Source organism: Stegodyphus dumicola, chromosome 10 (genome assembly GCF_044657685.1).
Source record: "Stegodyphus dumicola isolate Sdum_Otavi_A_Nest chromosome 10, ASM4465768v1".
NCBI lineage: Eukaryota > Metazoa > Arthropoda > Arachnida > Araneae > Eresidae > Stegodyphus > Stegodyphus dumicola.
The window spans coordinates 64093206-64120392 of record NC_140777.1 but is presented as its reverse complement, the minus strand read 5'-3'; the positions used below and the strand labels follow the sequence as shown (position 1 = coordinate 64120392).

Below are 27187 nucleotides of genomic sequence, written 5' to 3'. Positions count from 1 at the left end.
TTGAAACAGATTTAGTTTTAAAGGTGAATATAAAACCAAGAGATAGTAGCTAATAGCTGCTAACTGAAATCTATTCTACAACAAATTTAAACTAGAAATCTGTTTTTTCATATGGATAACAATGTAAATGTTATATATAATTGGATATATATTTAAAAGAAGATATATTTTTATGTAGGATAATAATGTAAATATTGCATATAACTTCAAGAAAAGAGAAACAGAATGATAATTTTCAAGATTGCTTTTATTAAATAGTACATTTATACCTCCAACCTAATTATGTTTAAGATGCACCTGAACTTAGGGGGGAAAATTGCATTCAAGGCACACTATGAAAAGGAAAAAATACAATACATAAATTGTAGGATACAAAAGTATTTACAATATGAAAACACTATGCAAGTGATTACTGACAATTGTGGCACCGAACAGCATAAATGATTTTAACACAATATATATAATTAGCACTATTTCAAATTTAAACAATCTACCAATACAAAAGTGTTTTGATTTCTAATAATAGTTACAGAGTAAAACAAAATGTGAGAAAAATAGGATGAATCTTAATAATTTGTTCATCCATCATAATTTATAAATATAAATAATTTCAACAAGAGAAATAAATATAAATTAGCAATTACTCATTTTGATTCACAAAATAAAGACTAAGATTAGCTAGCTGGTAATGTACAAAAATAAGGAAAAAGACTTCTTTTCCCATTTTTAAAGCTGCACAGTTATTTACATAAAGTTTCATGTATACATATTATACATTATTAAAGCAAATTAGTATACGAAAAGTACAATATTTTTATATGGAATGCACTTAGAATATTACAAAAAGGGGATTCTTCACGAGTGGTGAACATACGTTATGTGAACTCTTACTCAGAATAATTTTGAAAGGCTGCAGCCAAACAAATGGAGGGGAGATACAAGAGTATTTTTAATCAAGTTAAATTAAATTAGCCTCTCTGTATTTGTCATTCAAGTAAAAAAAATAAAGTTTTAAAATGCCGATAGAATTTTAGCACCCCCAGAAACTGTGTATGGGGGAGGGGTAGAGAAATTATATAGCAGACTCTTTGGAAAATGTAACATTCAATTTTTGCTATTATATTTTTTAATATAAGGTATTTAAAACAAAATTAAAACAATTCCCCCCTCCCCTCTTCTGAAGAAAAGGCGGGATTTTTAAAATCTGATTTAAAATTTTACATTGTCATATTTCTTTCAAAATTTGATTTAAAACTAAATTTAAGTATATTACATTTTTAAACTTTAATTATACTAGAATCTGATTTTTCTATATTTATATGGCTCTAAATAGAAAAATACAAAACTACAATCTTAATATAAATGGAAAAAGAATTCTTACAAAAATAGAGTTTAGGATCATAATTTACATATTACAAAAAATAAAGGAGGAAAACAATTGAAATAAAAACATACTGGGAAATATTTTATCATACTAGTTGTAAAAACTAATATTTTTTTTTAACCTAAGCAATGACTAAGTCTTACTCTTGACTTAAAATTTAAACTAAAGTCTAAATTTTGGTTTCCACTTGATTTTTTTTTTTTTTTTTTTTTTTTTTTTTTTTTTTGTGCACTAAAATGAATATAAATTTATCCTAACAAATTTTTCTAAGGTCCACAAGTTTAAAACATTAAATTGGAATTTCCAACTGTTAAAATAAACAAATTCTACAAATATATCTTTACACAATCTCTAAATAAAAATTAGACTTCATACTTCAATTTGAATTTATATATTTTTACACAATTTGGGTTAATATATATATTTATACAATTTATATTTTTACTCAATTTGAGTTCATATATTTTTATACAATTTAAATACAATTGTTTTCGCATAATTTGCATTCATGTTAGGAAAAAAACAGCACTTTTCTTTAAGCATATATTTTTAAGGAAACTTTATCAATTTCAATGGCGATTAGACATAGGTCCCTCTTCTTCAGAAGCAGAATTCCTCAGAATAGAATGAACCTATGTCTAATTGCCCTCAAAACTGAGAGTGTTGCTTAAAATCGATGCCAAAATAACACTGCTGTTTTGCCTAACTTTAGTTTTAGACTAGTATTTTTCTTATCAATTTAAGTTATTATATCTTTACATAATCTCTAAATAAAAATCACACTTTTCATAGTAACAACCTGAAACAAAAACAAATGAAGATTTGAGAGAGCTGCTAGCACAAATGCATAAAATTTGCACTGTTTTTTTTTTTATTTATTTAAATCTCTATCGTAATAAATGCAACTACAACAAAACAAAAGTTCACAGCTCCAAAGAATATTGCAGATATTTGATGAAAAATTTAAATAAACTGCATTCTTGTTTATTAAAAAAATCTTTTTAATTTCATATCACATGTTAACATATTTTGTAATCACAAAAAAAAAAAAACTGCTTTTAACATTACAATTAGCATTTTTGAGTTTATGTAACCTCTTTATATAAATTTTACCAGTTCATCCTGACGTTAAATCCTTGAAATAGTCTTAGACATCTCAAAGAATATAAATAGATGACACAGTATGCAATGTATGCATTCTTTAAAAAAAAAAGTTATATATTTTACAAATTCTGAAGAAATTAGACAGCACTGGATATTAGAAATGGAAACTAGACAGCAACATTTTTCTCCAAGATATCTCAATTTCTAGTATTACTGTTATTCACATAAACACAGTTTGCACTCCGTGTAACTGCTTTTGCAACCACTGGCTATCTTTGTTAATTTCAATATGCAATCTAATGCATAATTTTTGTATTGTTAATTACATGACTGTTACATTGGATCTCCATTTTAACTTCTTTACTATACATATATATCTTTTTTCATTACACTTTAATAGTTTTCCTGCTCACAGATATAAAAATGTATAAATAACTGTTATATACATAGTAGCTGAGTATTATTATCTACAGATTTTCAATTCTCATACAAAATTTTGCATTGCATTCAGAAGAATTCTGCCTTGATTAAAATGTTTTGTTGAACTTATGTAACTCAACTTTTACATAAATTGCAGAGTATACAAGTGCTAATATAAAGTGCAACCAAAACCAATATACCAAGGACAGATTACAATTTTCTGATAAATATTGTACATATTAAAAATTTTGAATGCAAAATAAATAAAATGTATAGATATTACAAAAACATAAATTAAAGGGGAAAAAAAGAAAAACAACTGTTACATAATTACACATTTAGCAGTCACAGAATTAATTGAAAAAACCAGTAACAGAGACTTAAAAAATACAGATTTCTTCCACCCCCTCAACTGAGTACTCCACTGTCAAATTTATGTAATAAAACAAGAGGCATACTTTCATAATCAATAAGTTTCTCAGATGTGTAGTAAATGGTAATTAATTGAACATATTAAGAATTATATATAGAACATATTAATTAAAGAATTACAATAAATGCAAAGGACAGATATTTGCATACATAATCATCATAATTTTTATTGAAACAACAAATAGTTCATGTTCTACAGATAAAAGTAAAAATTTAAGCCTCATATTAAAGCAAATAAAATCTCCCCTGCCCCCAAATCAGCACACAAAATTTACTAATTAAAACATAAGTAAAAATTATAGTTGAATCAATAAGGAAATTTTGGCACAACACTTATTTATGCATTGAGTAAGAGATATGCAAACACATTATAGACATGAAGACAGGTCACTAATTAAATTTCAAACAAAACTACTGCAAATCAAAGCATGAAATATTTACTCAAAAATAACAGCTCCCTACAGTTTTGTTCTAAAATTTGGTAGGGCCTTACACGATATTTTTTACAAATGAAATTGCAGAATAAAAAGATGCAGATTTCATAATATATAGAATACATTAAATATTTTTAATATTAAATAAACCATAAAGGAAATTAATTGCCATATACATAAACTACACAACATTAATTAAAATAGCCATGGGTAGCTTAAGCATACACCCACTATAATTTTTCCTGATATGTCAGAAACAAATTGGTAACAAAAATTTGCTTTGCACACATTAACATACTGTATTAAGTTAAATGCCGAACCATTTACTCTGACCAGAAGAAAATGATTTCAAACCAAAGTCATGTTCTTATATTCACCATCATTTTTATTTTGCAAAATTTATCCTATAGTGCAAGAAGTCTCTCATACTGAAAAGAGCCTTATTTTTAGTAAAGACATCAAAGTTTACAAATGACATTACTTATACTAAGTAATGCAATTGAGAAAAACTCATATGAAATTTCCTGAATTTCTGCTTCTCTTAAAGATGAATGAAATAAGCATTATTAATATAAAAGTATACCTAGAGTACAGTGGCATTTTTGGCAACAATTAGTTTTTTAAATAATTAGATCTGACATAATAGAAAGAATCAAAAATACAAAAGTAATTTTTGGTACATAATTTAATAATTAAAAAAATAGTTGTTATTCTAAGTTACACTAGTCATTTCTCCAATTTCTTTTTGGATAAAAAATTTACTCCATTAAATTTTCAGATTAAATTAGTTAAGATATTTCTTCTGCAAAAGATTTATGAAAAAAATTTTCATCCAATAACAACTTTTTAAATTTTATCTAATAATATATACACACACCCAATTCCATCTTCACATACAAATATGTTTTAGAAAATTACGTATAAAAATAAATTATGTTAAAAGAAGAAATGCAGAAAAGAAAACTTAATTTTCTGTTCTTAAAATCTTGTCTAACTTAACATTGATTTATTAAATCACATTCAAATACCTGCACATTTCTAACTTTAAGTATAAAATGGGAAATCACAATTAACATATCGAAGATAACCTTATGGAGAGATTACCTGCAAATGAATGTCACTTATATATTGTAAATTCAACATATTTATTACATTTTCAGAAATGCATTATTCATGCTAACTAAACTATTTTTGCTACAGCTCTCATTAAATTAAGCTCAAATTAAATCTACTTTCTAAATATTTTCAATCTAATTAATTAAAAATTATATTTTAAAACACAAGGGAAAGAATTAAATCAAAGTTAATCAAAACAAATCTGATCATAAAAGGCACACTGATAAAAAGTTCTACATTTCTCCCCCTCCAGAATTAAATTTGAACTTTAAAAGATGCCTTTTCATGCTAAATCGAAACACATTACACAAAATGAGAAAGGTCAAACTAGGTTAAGTGGTCAGATATATTTAATATGTCAAAATATACCAAAAAGTAATACATTTCAATTAGCTCAATATCTTTATAATTATCAGTGAATTATGAAGTTTCTTGTCCCTATTTCGATATTCTTGATACTGAATTCACTTTCACTTTATGTTCTAGATATTAAAATACTTTAAATAAATAAAAAATTAAATACCTTTGTTGCCACCAATATAAAACTTTAATATGCACTGTGGTTATTATGGATAAAAAATCACTATTTGTCTTATCACAACTATAATTTCTTTAAAAATCTAATATACAATTTAAATGACTTACTTTAAAAAATCAAGTTGTATAGATTTTTCAAATAAAATTTTTATTTTTGAAACTCCACACGTAACTGTTTTTAACATAAAATTAAAGATAATTTTTAAACTTAAAATGTGAGAAGCATAATATGTGAATATTTTATATGCAATAGGGTTTGCACAGCTACTTCGTTTTAAAATTTTAACCAAAACTCAGAAAAACGTGTGCAAGCAGGAACAATTATATTTAAGAGAAATCACCCCTATTAAGGCCATAATTACCTTCAGATTCTTTAAGTGTTTCTTAACATTAATTAAGAAATATAAAAATATTTTAGCAGTTAAAATTCTGTAAGTATGCATAATTATATATTTAAACAGTATTGCATAAATACTCATTATGATTTTTATTGAAACAATGAAAAGTGAGAAGTCAAAATTTTCAAATAATTTCAAACTTTATTATAGTTTTAAAAGTTATGCCAGAAACACAACTAGCCATTTAAAAAAATACAGTGTATATACAATTCCTCAAATTTTCTTGAATTTCTAATTTCACGGTTCATAAAAATAATCCATACAAGCAGCAAAATCAAGTCTTTATGAAATTTTTAATTGAAAAAGAAATTATCTCGAAATCTTGCAAATAAATTACGTTCTTAAAATTGTAAGTATATACATAGATATGCTTATAAGATAACTTTCCTATCAAGTGTAATGATATATTTGTATAAAATCATATACACAAGCATTTCACTCGGAGGATTTAACACAAGGGATTTCCTGAAATACAAATGTGTCTGATTGGTAAATTGCAAAAGCAAATATTTCACAATAACTTTACTTCTAGAGCAAATTTTTACATGGTTAGGTTACATAGGGGTTTGTTTTAAAATGCTTGGAAGAAATCAAGTTATAAAATAAAAGCATAAAAAATTTATTTTAAAGGTACCTGACCCATTAAATCAAAATCGTGTAGTTTATACACAAAATGAAATATGGCGCATGATGTTGAGCAATCTCTTTGGAAAGGCGTCTTTTACAATTCAGGCACAAAGAATTAGGCATTTAAAGCTTCAGAGACACAACGTATGATTATTCAACATCTGATTTTAAAAAAAAAGATCTTGTAATCATATTGCTGACTAAATAAGAGGATTCCTAAAATTTAATTAAACTAGTGTGCAGTATTAATAAACTATTTATTATGAAAAAAATCATAGAACTATGAGTATGACTATTAATCAACTTTGCAGGAATAACCGCTAAAAATAGTGATGCTTTTTATAATTTTAATGAAGGAAAATTAATTGTTTACAAAAACAATTCCAAATGATTTTGAAAGTAAAATATTTAATTCACAGCTCATTATTTAATAATTTTTTAATTAACAGTGTGCCATATTAAAATCTTTAAAAAGTAAGCAGTTTTGTTAAACTCGATTACACTCTCTCGAAACCAATTTCCACAGAAACTGACGTATTTAAAAAAAAAAAAAAAAAAAAATTCAGGTTTTAGAATTAATGTATTAATAATATTATTGGAGATGGGCTATACAAAAGTATAATAAAGTTCAAAATAGTATTACTAAAAATGCTTCATCAACTATTCATCAGACAACAACTTCATCAACTGACGCGATAGTTTAACAATTTTAAAATCTTGATTATAAGTATCTTTGCAAATACAGAATTTTTTAAGTAATATTAAATACCAATAGTTGTAAGCACAATAAGATTCTCATCAATTAAAACATAATTGAAGTAACTATTTCTACAATTAAAACTTCAAATGCAGAAGTAATAAACCTTTCATTAGATAAAAAATTCGGTTGCAGCTTGTAGATTTTTATTATAGCACTATGAATTTTCAGATTTAAATTAGAAATCGTTGACAAGTGTGAAAAACAATTTTTAAAAGCAGCTGTTAGAAAAGTGAAAAATTACAGTTAAAGCCAAGATGGACTGAAAAATTGCTCATAAATTTATTTTTCTTTATTGGAAATGGTATTAAAATAACAATAAACATGTCGAGACCTACATAGTTCATAAATTTGTAAGCATGAAGTTCATTAAACATGACTACTTTATTTTTGTGCAAATTTTTCTCTTACAAAATAATAAAATTAAAATTTTCATTTTTCATATACATTTAGAATAATATTAAAAACGCAAAATAACATAAACAGGTCCTTATATAAATTGAACACTTAAACTTTCCTTACTTCTTAATGAAAGAATTTCAGAATACTTTCAAAATCAATCTGAATGCCAAATGTGTTTACTAATTACACATATTTAGATTATTAAATACTGAAAATAAACAGCTAGTGAAGTTTAAGTAAAGATAAATTAAGAATATCTAATAGAAAGATCTCAGAACTCATGCTCTTTTTACAAAGATGAAGAATTGTCCAAAATTTAAATAATTCTTTACTCAAAAACAACACGTATTTAAATAACTTATAGGATAAGGTCGGATAATGAATAATCATTTTATGTCTCTGAAATAAAACTTACCTAGAAACATTCTGCCAATGCCTGACTAGAGAATTTACTATTTTGTAGAAAATTGACACCTGAATTGAATAATGATTTGTATATTTGAACATTAAATAAAACAATGACTAGACTGATACCCATTGCTAAAAAATCTATTCTGGACATAAACAGACTAGAATTTTCAGCAAATTTTGAAAAGATATCAACTGTGAGTAGCTTACATTAAATTTTAAAAAAAATCCAATTTACATATGTTACTAAGGGAATTAAAAAAAATTATTGGCTACAGATCATTATTTTTATGCTGTACATTATAAGCACTGAGTTCAAAGTGGACAAAAAACTGGTGCAAAAAATTTCAAGTACAGTAAAAAACATATATTGGGATATTTTATATTATAACACTTTCTTGGGTACAAAATCATAAAATTAACAAAGGCAATACTTTAAACACTGCTCATCTTTTTCTTTGATCTGTCACAAAATTTCTAGTTCTCAAATATATAAAAAACAGGGTGATGCCGCAAGAATTAAAATGGCACTCAACAATAAGCAAAAACTGTACAAAAACAACACAATTTCTTGTCAAAATAGGATTTACTTTCTTTGCTCTGAATTTATAAGAATAGCATAAAAACATTTCTCAGAAGATTGTTCATTCAAATGTTTCTTATAAAAAGGCAAATTTACATAGAATAAACTTTCTAGATAATAAATACTAATAAGTCACAGTAAAATAAATAGAAAATCACACATTCTTAACTCTGCACTGCTATTAAAAATACACTAGAGGCACATTTACTATCATTAGAATGTTTAACAAAGACAAAACCTAGTGCATTCATTTCCCTTCACAGATTAAACAGAAGAAATTATGTACACTTTTTTCCCCTTCTTTTCTTTTTGGATGGAAAAAAAGCTTCAAAAAGCAAGAACAACAAGGAAAAACTAAACAACTGAGTTACATAATATTTTAGGAAAACAAACTTACGCCAAAATAAATTACAATTATATTGTAATAACAAAAATTAAGCAGGGAAATCTAGCTAAAGAAGTTGCATCGATTCAAGTATATTTAATGTCAAAGTACGTAGAACTGCAATGGGAAAATATTTCACTGGTCACTTCATTTCACAAGGCGCATATAATTTTATTTTTAAAGTCCACATAAAATATATTGACAAGTTTAGCCATTACTAAAATAAATGGCAAGAAATTTATACTAGTCGTGTACGCTTATGGGTGGGCGATTCCATTATGACATCCGTAGAAGGAGAACGCTTCCTAGAATGCCTGGAAAATTCTTCAGTGATAAATGCACTGAGTTCATTATGAGAGGTAGATGTTGAATTGCAATGACGAGCTCGGTGGATCCTAGATAGGCCAGTGGGGGAATTCTGTGCATGGTGCTTGAAATTTGCTGAAATAAAATTTTATTTAATAAGTAGACATCTTATTTGTATTAAACCCTTATATTTCTTAATACACATCTGAAAGTAGAGATGCCAACTTACTAAGCTAAAAAATTAGCAGATTTGATTAATAAACTGAGATAATGGTAATTATGCATTAGTGTCATCACCTCGGCACAATTTGGTGATTTTTTATAGATGGAAAAGTAATATAGTACAAAGTCTTTAATATGCACTTGTCGGGACTTCGACGATTCCGGATTATAGATCATCAATTTAAATCTAGTAAGATGGCATGCAGAAACTATAAAATTAAAAATATGAAACCATAATTTATGAAATAAAAAGCAATTATGATCTAAAGGGTATCAAAATTTACAAAAAAAGAAGCTCAATATTTATTTGTTTATTTTATTAAACATTTCCTTCAATGTAAGTTGTTTAAGTTGCTTCGTTTTATGTGCTAATACTTTCTTTTTAATTCTATAAACAGACATAATTTCTTGTCCAGTTACAAAGTTCCGCTATTCAAGTCCTGTAATTGCTGTGCCGAGAATACCGACTAACTTGTCAATAGAAACTTTTTTATTTTCACTAACCTCTCTGTCACTTTCTTCATGCATTTATCCATTTTTTGCAGCAATTTTACTTTTTGTTTGATGGACATCGAAACATACTTTCACTTTGTAGATCCTTTGGCAGCTCCAGAATCGGAAACTCCTTTTGACATAATTGAAAGTTCAAGCTTACTTTTTATAAAATTGCTCTAACAGTCTGTAAAAAATAATAAGCTGGATCCAATTAGAAGATTAAGGAACAACGTAATCTGCAACATTGTCTGAAATAGATAATTAGATAATTCTAGCCTAGCTTATACCGTCCGTTATACATTAAACGCACATGCGTAAGTGCATATGCGCAGAAAGTTTGTAGCTTTGAGGTCCGGATTATAGATCATTCCAGATTAAAGACTTACCGTAATTTCTGGAAGAAACGCCGCGGCGTTTACGTGTTTAAAACTTAAATTTTCAGTGGGTGCCACGTTTCAACCCATGCGGCGTTTAGGTGCACTAAAAATAAAATATTTCCTATGATGGTCATTGTACATAGTCTGGATGGCCTTGTCATTGTGCATAGACTGGTGCTGTTCCCACACAAAAGACCACTCAGTTGCTTTTTGCGAACGTTATTTTGTTTACATTCTTTCCCTTGAACGGACCTACATGCCTTATTCACCCTAAACGAGATCTCAGCACAATAACATTATTCCCCCTTTCAAATCAACATTCTCATCAGTTTGAATAGTCTCTCTCCTCTGCCATTCGATGAATCTTCCAGGACCCAACCTCTCCCCACCCCTGCCTTTTCTGCAATTTTTTTCAAAGGCGGTTTGCAATTTTTTTCACGAATCCACCTGCCTCGCAATAACGAACTCTGATGTATTTCCCCTTCAGCATGAATGGATTTTTCTTGGCATTCTGCCAGATACAGATCCCATCAGTTTGGGTACAAGTACTTGTTGGATGGTTCTTAAGTAAGAAGGGAGCGGAAAATTTTTGAAAATGTCCCTAAACGGCACAGAAGCTATACTGCTGGTTTTAAGCTTAATGTAATTTCACGTGCTGAAACAATTGGAAATCAAGCAGCAGCTTCGAGAGTTTGAAGTGGACGACAGATGTATTCGACGTTGGAGAACTGAAAAAGAACTTCTTAAAAATATGCCACAATAGAAACGAGCCAAAAGAAGTGGTACAGTAAGGTGGCCAAATAGATGACCTTGCAAACTGGATAAAGGAGCAACGAGAAAAGGGAATGGCAATTTCGACTGTAAAAATTCGCTTACAAGCAAAATTTATAGCAAAACGAATGAACATAAATGATTTCAAAGGAGGTTTAGCAGATTTATGAAAAGAAAAAATATTTCTGTGCGTATTAGTACAACAATCGAGTAACAATTACCAATGGACCGGCAGGATAAAAAGGCATTTTTTCTAAAATATGTGACAGCTATTATTGACAAAAAAAAAAAAAAAAAAAAAAAACTTCTATTGGTCACAGATAATAAATATGGATGAAACGGCGTTAGCTTTCGACTCTCCTGCAAACAGAACTGTTGGTGTTTATGACGGGGCATGAAAGAACATTGTGTTAGCTTGTGCCGCAAACGGTGACAAGCTAAAGCCGATGATCATTTTTAATTGAAAGACTATTCAGCAGGGTTCTTTCATAATACCATATATTTGGTTGGTTACCTAGAGAAACTGCTGAATTCTTTTTCGATTAGATTCCAAATAGAGAGGCAACCATACTAATAGCAAAAATCATCAACAAGATGTATTGACAATTTATTCAGACCGCTGGTGACAAAAGAGGTTAAGTATCGTTCTGTGCATTTCTTTTGTGATGCGAGCAAACACTTACATGCTGTTGCAGCTTTTATACAAATAGAAACAACTAACTTTAAAGGGACCTCGAATTCTCTTCAAACTTTAAACTGGAATCTTATAGTCAATGACAGTGCTATTCATCCTACTGAGTAGAAATTTAATCCACCTACCACCTCACGGTCGGGTGGTTGGCGGGAGAGGCGAACTGGCTTTATGAAAAATTTGTTAAGGAAAGTTTTAGCTTAAGCTTCTTTGACCTCTGAGGAAATGACTATGGTGCTCTGTGACTGTGAATTAATTATTAATTTTTGTCCATAACATATGTTGCAAAAAGTGACACAGAACTTAATCCTTTGAGCCTGTCAACGTTTCTTCAAGATATTAAAAGTTTTTGGTCTTCCTGATTGTGATGCACTTGATAATAAGAGTTTTAACAAACAATACAGTACAGGCAGAAATTACAAAGTACCTTGCAGAAAAGATTTTGTTCTGAATATTTAAATGCTCTTCTTCAAAGACCAGAAAGTAAAAGGTTTTCCAAGGTTGCTGTTGATGATGTTGTTTTGATCGGCAGTGACAACACCAAATATTTAAACTAGCCACTTGACAAAGTTATTGAGACCCTTTCTAGCAAAGAAGGAGTGACAAGAGCGGTAAAACTTCAGACTGCAAATGGACAGTGTCTTAAACTCATTCAGCACATATACCATTTGGAAGTGTCTATGGCAAATCCATTATTGACATGTAAAGTGTATACAGAGAGAACAATCAACAGACACTGAATACGGCGACTGCAAAACTGGAAAAAGTCCTGAGATACTTGGGGAGGGGGGGATTTACATGTTATTAAAACACCTTAAAGATTATGTCTGTAAATTTGTGTGTACATGTATGTACTAGCATTTATATTAAGCTAGAACTAGTTTATTATAATAATAGGGTTGAATTTTGTTTGTCTTATGTAACATGATAACATGGTAATATTTATGTTATACTATAATCGAAAATATCTTTGTGTTTCACCTTTATTATGACTATTTCATTTTGTGTGTTAATTTACAGTGAATATTTATCTTATTTTGTTATTTATACTACTTAGTGATTCATTATAACCAGACTTGTTGTTCTGAGACAGTGTGAGTTGATTCCTTAGTTAACTTAGGTGGGAAATGTTCGAAACTGCATCGTTAAATTTCGCCATTTAATACATAAGAGGGACTATAAACATAATCCTGTTTTAATCACATTTAACTTGCATTTAAAGGACAACAGACCAAATTCCTTTTTTTGCTGTTAGTTTTAAGAATTTTAGAACGATGTTTCGTTTTCGGTTAAGAGTTGTGTGACTAATGTTTATCGACAGCAAGAGAGCTTATAGTAATTTCTGAGATGCACCACAGAGAAAGTGTACTAGAAAAATATTAGAGACTTAATTATTGAATAATATGATTTTATCAGAAATACTATATATTTTTCTGAGGAGATGTAAATGATTCTCATTCGTGAACGTCTTCAAATAAATGTTTGTGAATTTCGTGCATGAAATATTGCTCCTGATTTGATGTCTTTCACCAGACATCTGGATGATGTGGTAAATGGTTTATCACAAAGGTCTGTTGATTTTCCACCTCTTCTATAATCTGCTCTTTGAGCCGACCAGAAAGAACATTTTCATATTCTCTATACAAAGATTGGGATTTAAGAGAGTGTACAGTAATGTTCAATCTTTTTAGTTCTAAATCATAGTTATGAGGAAGTGAAGGATGATTTTTCAATCCAAGGTAAGTGCACAACATAACAAATGTCGTCCATGTTCACTGTCTCTATTCAGTGTTCTCTTTCAGCTTTGGTCTTTTGTCCATATGTATCAATAATTCCAAGTGAGTGCAGTGCCCACAAATTTGTTACTGACTCATTAACTGATATCATAGGAGTGACAACTAAATATGCATTTTTATCTTTTGAAGAATTTGGTTTATGCCCCATCATAGTCCATCCGAGATGCATGTGATTGGCAGTCAAAACAGGATAACATTTTGAGACCATCAGTCATTAACTTTCCAGCTACGTTACCTCCAATTAAAATTACGATAGGGCTCTGATAATGATCAGAAATGTATATATTACAATCTGATAGTTCACTTGCACAAAGCTCAGGAACTACATGCTGAATGGTCTTGCAGATCATTTCTTGGCTTCATACTTTGAAGTCGTATTTATAAGGTCCATCAATACTAAAAAAATATGATATAAACACATCATGTTTACACACCCCTGTGTTGCTTTCTCTAAAAGAAGAGTGTTAGAGATATTCTTAGCTTCCAGCCTGATATCCCACATTTTTGGCAGTACTGAGAAGCAGTATCACTTATTGCTCTTGGCTTATGTCTTATCCCATTATTATTCACAATTACAGTCAAGTTTGCAACATTACACTAGAAGATTTAGGCACATTTGCCAGAGCATGACCTTTCTCGAAAGAATTTTCTAACTTCCCAACCTCCTCCTTAGTGGGTGAAGAGGTATGCACAATAAAATAGTGTTTTTTTCCACAACTCAAACAACCAGCTTTTACATTACATTTTCATACTTGATGACATATTTAAGCATAGAAAGCAATAGCCTTTTTCAGTAAAATTTTCTTTCTCCTCTACAGACATTTTTCTAGCTTTAAAACAATTCAAAGAATTATGAGACTTGGTGCAAAACATACATAAAATATGTCCCTGTAATGAGGTAAAGAGCTCTGCGTTTGTTGATACTTGAATGGATTTCTTAGTAAATTTTGATTTAATATTAGGAATCTTGCTTTTGAAATTATTTCTGTTATTGCGTCTTACTTGATTCAGTTTATTTTGCTCAAAACTCTGTGAAGTAAGATATACTCTTCCCTCTCCATCAACCTCATTTTGGAGAAATTTTAGTAATGACTCTAAGTTACTCTTCACAGCAATGGTCTGCACATTTTCATTATTAACTATCTCTATGTCCCAAAACCCTTCCAAAACTTTAAAGTTTCAATTCATAATGCTGATTCCACGAGTGGAAAAAACATTGTAGCATATTTTTTTCGTGTTACCCTAAGAACTTCAAGAATACAGAGTTTAGTTTCCAAGTGATCATAGAATTTTCTTAAAGGTTACCCTGTCACATTTTTTTTTCTGTAAAACCAACACTAGTTAAGTTGAGATTATTGTAAACCTTAAATTTCACTTTGTTAATTCAACAACATCTACTCATATACAAAATAGTGAAAGACTGTGGCACTCTGCTAAATAGCGGAATGAAAATCAACGACGCACGGTTCAGCATCATGACCAAGCTTACTTTGCACAGCTTATGTACTGAATATTCTAGGGATAATAATAAAAAAAAAATTTGCTTCCAATGCTATTTTAAAAGCAATTGCAGAAACATTTCAGCCTCAAGTATATATGTGAAAAGAAAACATGAATCTGGGAATTATCCAGCTACCAACTTGGCAGTTACAAAACAAAAGCTGTGATAATAAAGAAGTACCCTTTCTTTTACTGCAGAGTATTTGGAAAATACTACATTCTCAAATCTTTTTATTTTGACTTTTATTTGTTAAAACCACATTTCCAAATTATTTCACAGCAAAATTTTGATAAGGTGAGAAATAGGGTACATTTCCACCTTGATGAAAAACATATGGTTATCAATCTGGACATACGAACATAGTTTACATTTCAAATGTGTATACAGTTTATATCTCTTTAGTTAGTGAAAATTTTCAGTTTTTTATTGCTAAATATTTAATATGCTTACTATTTTCAATTTTCCACCAATGGGAAAGAAGCTACAGTTCCTCCCCCAAGAGTAATATAGTTTACCTTCCAAAAGAATTTATGCAAATGGTCTTAGAAAATGAGCCTTCCACATATGTAATGTTAGCAGTTGCAAAATTATCAAACAAAAAGCCAATGAATATAGCTCACAAACACCTTGAATTCTACCCAGCAGCAATTTAAATTGAGGCATAGCATCCACCATGATAATGAGTTTGATTATTAGCAGCAACTGAGTTGTAGTCACCAGAAAGTGTCTGTTCAAAATGATTTCAGGTCAAATCCTTTATACGATTTATTTTAAATAAATCATTTTCAAAACTGCATTCAATAAAATAATAAATACAAATTTATATCAAACTATTTTTGTATGTGCATCACTGATGTTGGACTCCATTTCAAAAATACTGAAAACTACAATACCGTAAAAATCTGACGTAGTTTTAATTAATTCAGAATATTATTGTGAAACACATACATACATACATACACATGTATTTTCAAGCAGTTTCATTAGCAAAACAAATAATATTTTTAAAATTTATTAAAAATTCATTTTTAATTGCTATATCATTGTTTTGCTATATCATTTCACACAGATGTCAAGCTTTTTGATTTCTCAGTATTTTAAACAATAATTGCTTTGATTGCATTTTTGAGGATGGACGGGATTAATTTCTGAAAACTTCTGTGTTTACATTTTTCTTTACTAACAAATGAATATTCAGTATTATCAGTAAGACACTATGATTTAGATATGAGTTTTTCACTTAACTCCCTTAGATTAGAATTTGAAGTATGCACATTAATGGGTGTTAGAGATAGAAAACTGCCTAGAGAAGGATAATGGTTCATACAATGTAATGAATTTTGGAAAGCTATATAGTTATTTAATATATTATCCTTAAAATCTTTTATCAATAATCTTTTGAGGGGTTTTCTGACCCGAAAGCTTCAGAAACAGTTTTGTATAATGATAATAAAAAAATACTTCACAGTCACCACAGTACCTACGTTATTAGTGTCCAAGCTTTTTGTACATTCTCTTATACCATCCATATAATTAACCCCTTAACTGCCACGGGCGTATATATACGCCCTTCCAAAATACTATCATTTGCTTTGTGCTGCTACCCGTAAAATTATTCGCAAAACTTTGGAATGCAACACCACAATGACCCTGACAAAGTCTGCGAAGGAGGATACTATTTCAAAGAGAGTGGAATTGGAGAGGGAGATGTGTGCCGTGAAAGTAATGACTGTGCAGTACTGGCTGGTGTTGTTTAAGTAAAACGTATTTTTTTTTATTCTGTGTCCTCCGTTTTTGCTTACTTTTTGTAGTAGGTTCCAGGAATAAAGAAAGATATAACGGATGTTTCAAACCCATTAACATTTTTGAATTATTTTTTGATGAAATGCTCGGGCTTCATACTGTTACTGAAACTAACCATTCTGTAGACGAGTATACGCACCAACACCTTGCAAACGAAAAATCAGGAACAAAAGCGTGGCATTCAACCAATTCAGAAGAAATATGTGTTTTTTTAGGATTACTGATTTCACAAGGTATAACACTGAAACCTGATATTACACTTCACTGGTCTAAAAATGAACTGATCGAAACTCCATTTTAGGTATCTTTTTTATTATAAAAACATCATTTTTATTATACTTTTACTCAAAACATTAAATTTTGTGCATTCATTTTTTTCTTTTTTTCTTTATTTTGTGAAAGTAAACAGTTCTTAGAAAGTAAAACTTGCACTTATTTTCCCACTAATACAGTACAAAGTCTTTAATCTGGACTCTCAGGACTTCGGTGACTCTGGATTAGGGGTTTTTCCGGATTATAGATCATCAATTTAAATCTGGCATGCAGTAATTATAAAATTAGAAACATGAAACCATAATTTACGAAAAAAAGAGCAATTATGATGTAAAGGATATCAAAATTTACAAAAAAAAAAAAAAGGTTAATATTTATTTGTTTACTTTATTAAACATTTCTTTTAACGCGCACATGCGTAAAGCATACATTACGCATCATCGAAATTAGAATATTGCAACCAGAAAACTATTCGATGTGTATTCGTGATATTTATAATGACGAGGAATTTGATTTAAATCACATCAAAGACGGGGTACATCGAGATGAAATACTACATTTAGTAAGAAATTATAAGCCGAATAAAATAAAAACATCTGCCCTGAAGATGAGGAGAGTGCTGACAGGTCAACTTCCAGTTCATTGCGGGCCATTTTCTTAATCAGTTTTGTTAATGCTGTATATTTCTGGTTTCCATATTCTTCCAGCCTAAAGACTTCAACATAAAACTATAACAGCCTCCCCCCCCAAATTTATGCATAACACAAACACAGGGGACTGTACTAAAACTAAAAGTTTACATTACATAAACTCTAGATGATACATTTGTTCCAAAAGAAAGTTTGAGAAAGTTAATAGATCTACATGTCCTAAATCTGGAAATTTCAGTTCTGAGAAATGGGAAAAAAAAAAAAAAAAAAAAAGGAATTTGAGCTATATCTGAATGACACTCATCTAATATATAAAACACGTTGTGTACCACAGACATTAAATAAATTGCTTATGTGTATTACTAATTAACCATTTCTTATTAAAATTGAAATCAGTTTGGCAGTTCCTTTTTCTTGCAAAAACTGATCAAATTTTACGGACTAATTAAAAAAAAAAAAAAAAAAATTTGGATTTACATGTAAATACCATAAAACTAGCATAATTTCATCAAAATTTTAAAAGAAATGAGTAAACATGTATCAATTTAGCAGAATTTTCTAAATACTGATGAGCCACTGAACTTCACAGTAAACCTTTTACAAATAATTTTTTCAAAAACTTATTTTAGGTGAGAGCAACTTACTTGAAATTGTCAAGGCTTGTCGAAACATATCAAAATCTTCAGCACGTGGATCTAGAAGTTCAACATCTCTGGAAGGAGAGTGACGGTGAGCATGAGCGAGATGAGAAGAATTCCGCATTCCATCAAGAACCAGACGAGGTCTTGGGCAACAAAGACGTGTTGCAGGAGGATTTCTTCCTGTGATATAAGCTATTAATTCTTCTCGACGAATATGCCGCTTTTTCTTTTTAGCCCATGATAAAAGCTCTCTGTTGCGTTTCTGAAAACCACCCTGGAATCCCAAGTCATGGATAGGCTTGTGAGATTCTACACATTCTGCAAATTACCAGATTGTTTTTAAGAGTAAAATTTTAACAGAGTGTTTGAGGACACTTAAAACATACAATTCAGGCTATATAATAACACAAGAACATAGCTTAATAAACTTCAGTGCTTCTAGAGTTTTCTACATAATATAGCAGCAAATTCCTTACTTTTATGTAAACCCATTCCCCCTTTATTACACCAAAATGACTATTATCTTTTTACCTACCTATCAAGCAGATTTATATTTTCACTTATGCACTAGTTACACTTTCTTGTATTATCCTACAATTTCACACTAAAGGAGAAATCAAAATTCAACCTTTTTAGGTTGAATAAAAATCTTGCACTGCTGAATTTCTGTTATGTTTCATCATAATTATTCTTAAAAATTATGTTTATTATTTTCTAAATAATTTTGAGTTACCTTAATAATTCCTAAATTAAAAATTTCTCAAATTTTTCTGGATCTATTAAAAACTCTGCCAGTTTCCAAGTGATTAAGACCACTGAATACTGAGTGAGAAAAAGAAACACTAGAATAATTTCTTGGGTTCGCATCTACTCGATGCAGGGTGTTGTAAACTCCAAAAAGACAGGAGTCACTCTGCAAAACATTAAAACACTTCTTGAACACACAAAGACAACACATCCAAAACGTTCCTTATGTTTTTCTCCTACTTAACCGAAGACTAACTTTTTGATTCCTATATACACTCACTTCCAAAAGTTAAACATGAAGATGTAATGCAAAAAAAATCAACAAATACTGCTTTGATTGACACAAAATTTGGCAGGAAAGTAGCATATATATTTATGCATAAAACAAAATCAATAATTATATACAGAAATGAAAACAATATTAAATTTTTGTAAGTTATCAGATAATGACATACTGGAGACTTAAAACAGAATTATGTATAAAGTGAAAATAAACAGCATAAAATGGAAAGGGAGAAAAAAAAAAAAGGGACATTAATAGGGTATGTGATTTTCCCCTCATCTGTATACAAAGTTTACACCTTGTGACCATGCTTTCAATTAGATGGTCTACCACCGCAAAATTAAGCAATCGCTATTCTTCTTGTAGAGCAGTTTCCAGCTCAATAACAATGGCTGGAGGTGGGAAAAGTGAGGATACAGCACGGCCGAGAGCATACCAAAGATTTTCAATGGGATTAAGGTCAGGCGAATATGCTGGCCACACCATACGCGCAATTCCTTTCACTCTTCAAGTAGTCACCGATGATGTCAGCTCTATGGGGATGTGCGTTATCGTCCATTAAAACAAAAGCAGGGCCAACTGCTGCAGCGTACGATCACACATTGGGTTCTAGGACTTCATCTCGATACCGGACAGCGATCAAAGAATCCCATTTAAAGATGTGCAGGTTGGTGCGGTATCCTAATGAAATCCCTGCCCACACCATAATGCTTCCGCCTCGGAATGCGTGATGTTTTTGGGACTGATTGCGTGTTCGCTGTCCCCACTATATCCTTATACGCTTGTCATCTGGTTCCAGAGCAAATCTTGACACATCAGTAAAGATTACACTGCCCCAGACAGACACATTTCAATTGACACGTTCCTGGCATCACTATATTGTGCCCCTCTTGATTGGAGGGATAGAGGAACGCAAACTCGAGGTACTCGGGTGTACAGTCCACTCATATGTAATCTTCGGCGTATAGTAGCTACAGATATCGCCTTATCAATGGACGCTGTAACCATAGATGTCATGCGTGTGGAGGTCGCTCTGCGATTCTGCTTGGCTACAATAGCAATATATCAATTTTCAGCGGGGGTTGTAACCCTTGGGCGACCGGCTACGGGTCTTTGGGCAACTGTCTGTGTGGTTTGGAATTGTTTCCATAAACGTGAAATTACAGAATGATAAACACCGAAGAAAAGAGCAACATCTGTGATCAACTGCCCTGCTTCAATGTGCTCCCACAGTATGCCAGCGCTCAGAATCTTCCATTCATCTTCTGGAAATCATAGAAATACGAGGGTTGGAACTTTAATAGTGGCAACTATTTATTTACAAGGAATACAAAAGTGATTCATGTCACCATGTTTTACTGCCCTTCAATATATTCGCCAGCACTGTGTACAACCCGTTTCCAATGATGTGGAAGTCGCAGAATACCTGTAGCAGCGCCTGTTTTGTTGATAGTTTGAATGGACCGGTCTACTGCCGTAAGAATCTCAGGAACAGTTTAGAAGCGAGTGCCTTCATCTTAGGAATTAAGTCATAGTCACAAGGGCTTAGATCTGGGGAGTATGGTGGATGGTAAAGCACTTCCCAGCCCCATCATTTGAAAAAATCAGTCACAGCTTGCGCTGCATGCGGTCGAGCATTGTCATGCAAAATAAGAGGAGCGTTCTGCAGAAAGTGTCGCCATTTTTTTCTCAAAGCTGGTCAGAGATTGTGCTCCAAAAATGAGCAGTAATACTGCGCAGTGACGATCTGTGGGGACGGTATGCGTTAGGATGACACCATCACAGTCGTACACGAGAATCAGCATAACTTTCATATTGCTGGGGTTCTGACGAAATTTCGAACGTTGTGGTGACCCGTAATGACGCCATTCGTTTGATTGGCGTTTCAGTTCTGGCTGGTACGATCGGGCCCAAGTCTCATCCAGTGTAATGATACGGCGTAAAAAAGCATCTCCTATGTGCTCATAGCGCTCCAGGTGGGTTCAGGCAGCATCGTATCGTAGCCATTTCTGCATTTCCATCAATTGATGTAAAACCCATCATGAAGAAATTTTTCTCATGGACAGGCGTTCCTTCAGAATGTGCAGCACAGTCGTATGCGATAATCCTGTTTGTCCGGTCAGCTGACGAATTGTTTGGCGGCGATCACTGTCCATTAGTGCAGAAACAGCCTGTACATCTGCATCGCTGACACTCGGATGACCTGGCTGCAGCATGTCTGCCACGTTTTGGCGTCCTTCATTGAATGCTTTCACCCATCTTGCTACGGTTCTGTAAGGCAATGCAGATTCCCCGCAAGCCTCTTGAAGCCCTTGATGACACTGTCGTGCTGTACGACCTCTGGCACATTCAATTTTTAGCCAACATCGTTGTTCTTGTTTTGAAAACATCCTGACAACACTTACTTTAGACTGCGAGCTAATACAAGGATCCGTTCTTCGCGTCACTCCGCATGCACGGGACGTAGGCAGGACGAGTCTTTTTGCTGAGAGGTAAGGTAGGTATGTAGTTTACGTGTGGTAACGCGATATTCTTTGGTTTTGTTGTGTAGCGTTTTTTCAGCTGTGTTGCGACTATTAAAGTTCCAACCCTCGTACATATGTCTTGAAAACAAATTGTACGAAAGTTTTAAACACCTTCTATCAGCACTTACAATCAACTTCTGTAATCCTTCATAAAGATGGCTTCTTATAAGACTGTTTTTTTTTTTTGCATATTTCTTGACATGAAAGCGAGATTGGCTGTTACCTAACATATTTGCATACAGTAAGACCCCGCTTAACACGGGGGATACGTTCCATCAAAGTAGAGCGTAATGCGAAACAGCGCTAAATGAGGTTATCTTTACATATAAATATTGGGGTTAGGGGAAGACGGCTAGGAAATTGGTTAGGTATTAAATTTAAAAAGTATGTTTTTTTAATAAAAATAAAACCAAACATTTATTTCTTAAAGCCCAAATTAATACCACATTATTATTTCTTGCAAAAATAAAAACAAAATATAAATAACAAAACGAATATTCTTAAAAAAAACAAATAAAATCCTCAGTCAGTCATATTTAGTTATCCTTCCGCGTTTTCAGTGTTCTGCCTTTTTGTGACAAAAGCATCTAATGTTGTTTGCCTTTTTCTTTTGCGTTGTTCTCTTAAAAGTTCTTCATAAACGGATAGAGCATCTCTAACACCACGCCTTACTTTTGAGCTCCTGTCAAAATTCGGATCATTTTCAATGAATTGATCCATTATTTCAGTTATGGTAGACAAACTCCTTTTTACAAACGCCATCGAAAGTTCTTTTTGCTCTTCTTCTGAATCACTGCTGTCAACATTTTTATTTTCTTCTTGTTCAGTTAATTCCTTGAGCTCATCATTAAAAAGACTAGCCGCTGCTTCTTGAATTATTTCTTCAACATCTTCCACATTTATCCCTTCAAAATATGTCTGTACAATATCGCACCAAACAAGAAATACAAGTACACTCTTTCGGATATGTATTTGAAACCTATCGCTGCATAATATTTCGGGGAATCCCCGTATGCTGCAAGCGATTTTATGGAATCCCCGGGTTGAAATAAAAGAGCGCTAAACCGAAACAGCGCTAAACGAAACAGCGTTAAGCGGGGTCTTACTGTACTTCCATCTACCTCTGCAGCGAATTGCATCCTCTTCAATTCTGATTGGCTTCCGGAAATTAGAATTTTCCTCTCCGGGCTTAACTTTTGGAAGTGAGTGTATTTTAGAAGCTGACACAACTTCTATTCAGTTCAATTATTTTCCTAGTTTTAATTATCCAACATCTTTGTCATAATAAGACTCGCATTATTTGAATTCCATCATTGCAATTTTCCAGATGTATAAATCTGATTAATAACCTAGTTAATTCACATTGGTCTGGTAACAATATTGGATACAGGAAGGATTCTCCATCGTCCTCGCTGACTTATCTTTCTTCTTATTCTTAAGATATCATCTTTAAACGTCACAAAATTCAAAGATTTTACATTAGGTAAACAATAACTTTGAACTAAATGAATCAAACACTTCTCAGAATTTTCAATTTCAGAAAAAGAAAGTTCAGGGTTCTTGCACTTGATCTAAGTTGGCCGACAATTATTTACAAATCTTAAAACCCAAGCAAATACTCAAATTAATTTATCATAATTTGATATGCTTAGATGCCAAAGGGATGCCTCTTTTGCCAAATCAACAATCATCATTTTATTTATGTCTATGTCTTTAGGTTCACTACAAATTTCACCAACTGACCAACATTCAGGATTTTCCTTCACCCATGCAGGCCCCTCCCACCACTTGAAAGCAATAATGCCCAGAGCAGAACAGCCATGTAACAGTAAATTAGCAATACACTTCTAGGCATATTTTTCCATGCCTGACAGTTTGTTAACTGATGAATTTCTTTCCCTTGGGTTGTCACAAAAACTGATCAAAGTTCTTTTATCCACGTGTGGCAGGCTGTAATAGAAGCAGACCAAAGCATTATTTTAAGATTTGATAGGTCAAGCACTTTGGCACTAGAATTCACAGCCTAGCACCTATACTACAAGCCATCAACTCTAACCGGGACATACTCAGGAGTTTGAGAGTTGCTACTCTAGACTTTACTCTAATAACTTCACTTTGGAATTAATTGATTGGGCAAAAATGCACACTGCATATGCCCCTTTGTCAGCATTAACAGAAACATACAATTCAGAAAATTAATTAAATGTCATATAACAAGGCAAAGTTACATTTTTTACTTCATGTACATCTTTGTACCACATAGAAAATTTATACACAATACCTAGTAGTAATTCACAATCCCAAGTTAATTTTTGACTAACAGTAGCTTCGAAGGCAATGTTGTTGGAGTCAGCAAACCAAGGGGATCAAAAATTTTTTGTATGACAAAATTTATCTCTTGGTTGTTTTCATTTCACATGCCAGTAATTAGTAAAACATCTTAAACTGTCATTATATTTAAGTCCCAGATTATCCCTAACATGGAAGTTTCTCCAAAAAGCTTATCAACATCTTTACAAGCAACACTGCTTTCAAAGCCATGAAAATTAAAACAGTCTCAACACATGATAGATTCCGCCTGTTCTATAAAATGAACTTGCTAGTTAGTATTAAAAACACCAGTTACACAACTATATACATAGAATGCATTTTTGAATAGTTTCATCATACCATGGAAAGCAGTTCTCTAAAAGATGCCTTATTCATACATTCAACAAATAAGGGCTAGAGCAAATTCCAAAGACAGCTCTACAATGTCTATAAATTTCTTACCCTTCATTACATGAGAAGAAAAATCTGTCTTTTGGTACAATAGATAACAACATTGACATTTTTTAGTATGACCTTTTCATAGATACCTTCATCATTGGTATTTATGTTTGTTGGTTGCACTTAGAAGCGGTATAACACCAGCGTGCCTGGGTCAAGGACCCCACACCTTCTTGAACATGCAGGTTGCTTTGAATGCTTATGTATTTTAACATTCTCCCATAAGAAAGAACATTTTATAGACTGCTCTACATTAATGACAATAAATCTGATGTACTCAAAAAAATTTAAAGAAATACCTGTGATATCAAAATGGCGTGATATTAAGCCCTAGAAAATACTGAAAGTGAAATAGAATTAGAAAGTACCCCCTAAAAAATACTGAAGAACTATACCATGATGGAGATAAACTATATTATATTACAGCAACTTTTATAGAATAAAACCTAATGGAGGCAAAGGAAAGAGAGGCTGGCTGACATATGACCAGGACTGTGGAGTCGGTAGGGAAAATGACCAACTCCGACTCCCTCGTATATATGTAAACATATACACACGGGTTACAGCTTATTTTTTTAATATAAAAGAAGTAATAGATACAGAAAAAAAAATTGATGGCATAGCAAATTATTTATATTAATTAGCATTTATTATGAAATGGAAAAACTGACATTAGTTATTTCTAAGAAACAGTATAGCTTTGGCAAGATCTTCTTTGTTGGAGGGCCATAGATCCGATTTGATAAACTTCAGAACTGAGAAGAGTCTTTCCACACTAACTTGAGTAGGAGGAAGAGCTATTACTGTTAGGGCTACTTCTTTTAACTTTTCAGGATAGATTTTTATAAGTTCTGAAAGAGGTGTCTTGCAAGCGCAATCATATTTCTCTAGTTCTTCAAAGGCCTTGTAGAAATCTTGTTTGTATTTTTTCTTTTTTATATCTAAAGTCTTTTGTTTTTTATTTTAATTTGCTTTGCCTTAGCCATTTCAATATCATCCAAAAATATTTCTCAAAATCTAATTCAGCGGTGGAAAAGGATGATAGAGTCTCAATTGCAATGTCTGCAGTTTCACTGTCCTGATTCGAATTCTCCAATTGTTCTGAGAATAACTGCATTCTTAATGAAAGTTCATAGACGACTTTCTTTGCCTTTTTAATTTATTCGTCAACCAAGAAAATTCGGTGTTTCGGATCTACATATATTGAACCCAGCAAGAACTCATTGTCTAGCAAACTAGTTTCTCTTTTCTTCATTGAAGAAATGATTTCTTCTGCAATAAACCCTCCATTTCAGAAAGAACAAACATCCCATTCCCTCCTCCTGTCAATTCTTCAGACTACAGCTTTTTTTGTGGCTATATACGGTATAGAAAGAAGTTTCCAATTCTGCAAGATCATTCAACAGTCTTTCTGTTAATGAAACATTAGGGTTATCTAAATCGCTTTATCATCAAATATGTACTTCCTTATTGCACTGCTTCATCAGTAATTGCTCCTTTTCCTGCTCGCTTCCTAAGAATGGCATCAATTTTAGGAGTTGTTGATGCTGTTGCTGTTTACCTAAATTTATCAGTGAGATTTGTAACTAAATGAATCAGTTTAATCACTAATGGCAAATATCACATCCATGCTCCTCCCTTAGTTATTTATTAATATGTTAATAAAATAGAAAATAACTATTTATTAATGTATACAGTTCATAAATAAAAATAATAACTCAGCTTGTAATTAATTTTCTTCAATTAATTTTAATTTTATTTCAAATTCAAACTGTCCAACGAAAACTGGAGTCAGAGTCGACCTATTTTTAGTGACTCCAGCTCCGACTCCTTTTACCCCAAAATCTGCCCGACTCCGACTCCACAGCCCTGCATATGACGCACTTAGTAAAACTGTTTATTGTTGATATCCATGCAAGTTTTTTTCAAAAGGGGAAAAAAAAAAATTACTGATTCTGGATGTACTGATTGGGAACATTTGACTCTCTCCTCAAATCTCACAAAGAGAGTAAGTCTCATTTGAATTTCCATGGTTGCATTAATAACAGGATCATCCCTTATTGGAATACTAGATATTGGTTTGAAAGAACAAGTTGAACGTGAAGTGAGTACTGGGTGAAGATTTTGAGAAGAATTTTTGCTACCATCAAGTTACTTGCTTCTTAATGATTAGCTTTAAGTGGATCCACCAAGGATATAACCAGTCGTCATAAAGGAAATTACTTAAGTTGTCTTGTGTATTTGGCTCAGTTTGATGATTTATTATCCAAACATGTACAGGGATATGCAAATAAAGGAAAGGGTTGGTAAGCTATCTATCTCACTAAATATGCAATGAATTCCTGGAACT

General features: G+C 31.6%; 1 protein-coding gene across 1 annotated transcript in view; it reads right to left on the bottom strand.

The window, feature by feature from the left end:
• Window positions 1–229: 229 nt before the first annotated feature.
• Window positions 230–27187, bottom strand: part of LOC118197543 (HUWE1-associated protein modifying stress responses-like) — a 48213-nt gene continuing 21255 nt past the window's right edge. Inside the window, exons 3-4 of the mRNA XM_035369064.2 lie at window positions 18517–18831; window positions 230–9428 (exon numbers count right to left, since the gene is read on the bottom strand). Of these exons, the coding sequence (XP_035224955.1) occupies window positions 9226–9428; window positions 18517–18831 (518 nt within the window). The 3' untranslated portion in view covers window positions 230–9225. The remainder of the gene's footprint in view (window positions 9429–18516; window positions 18832–27187) is intronic.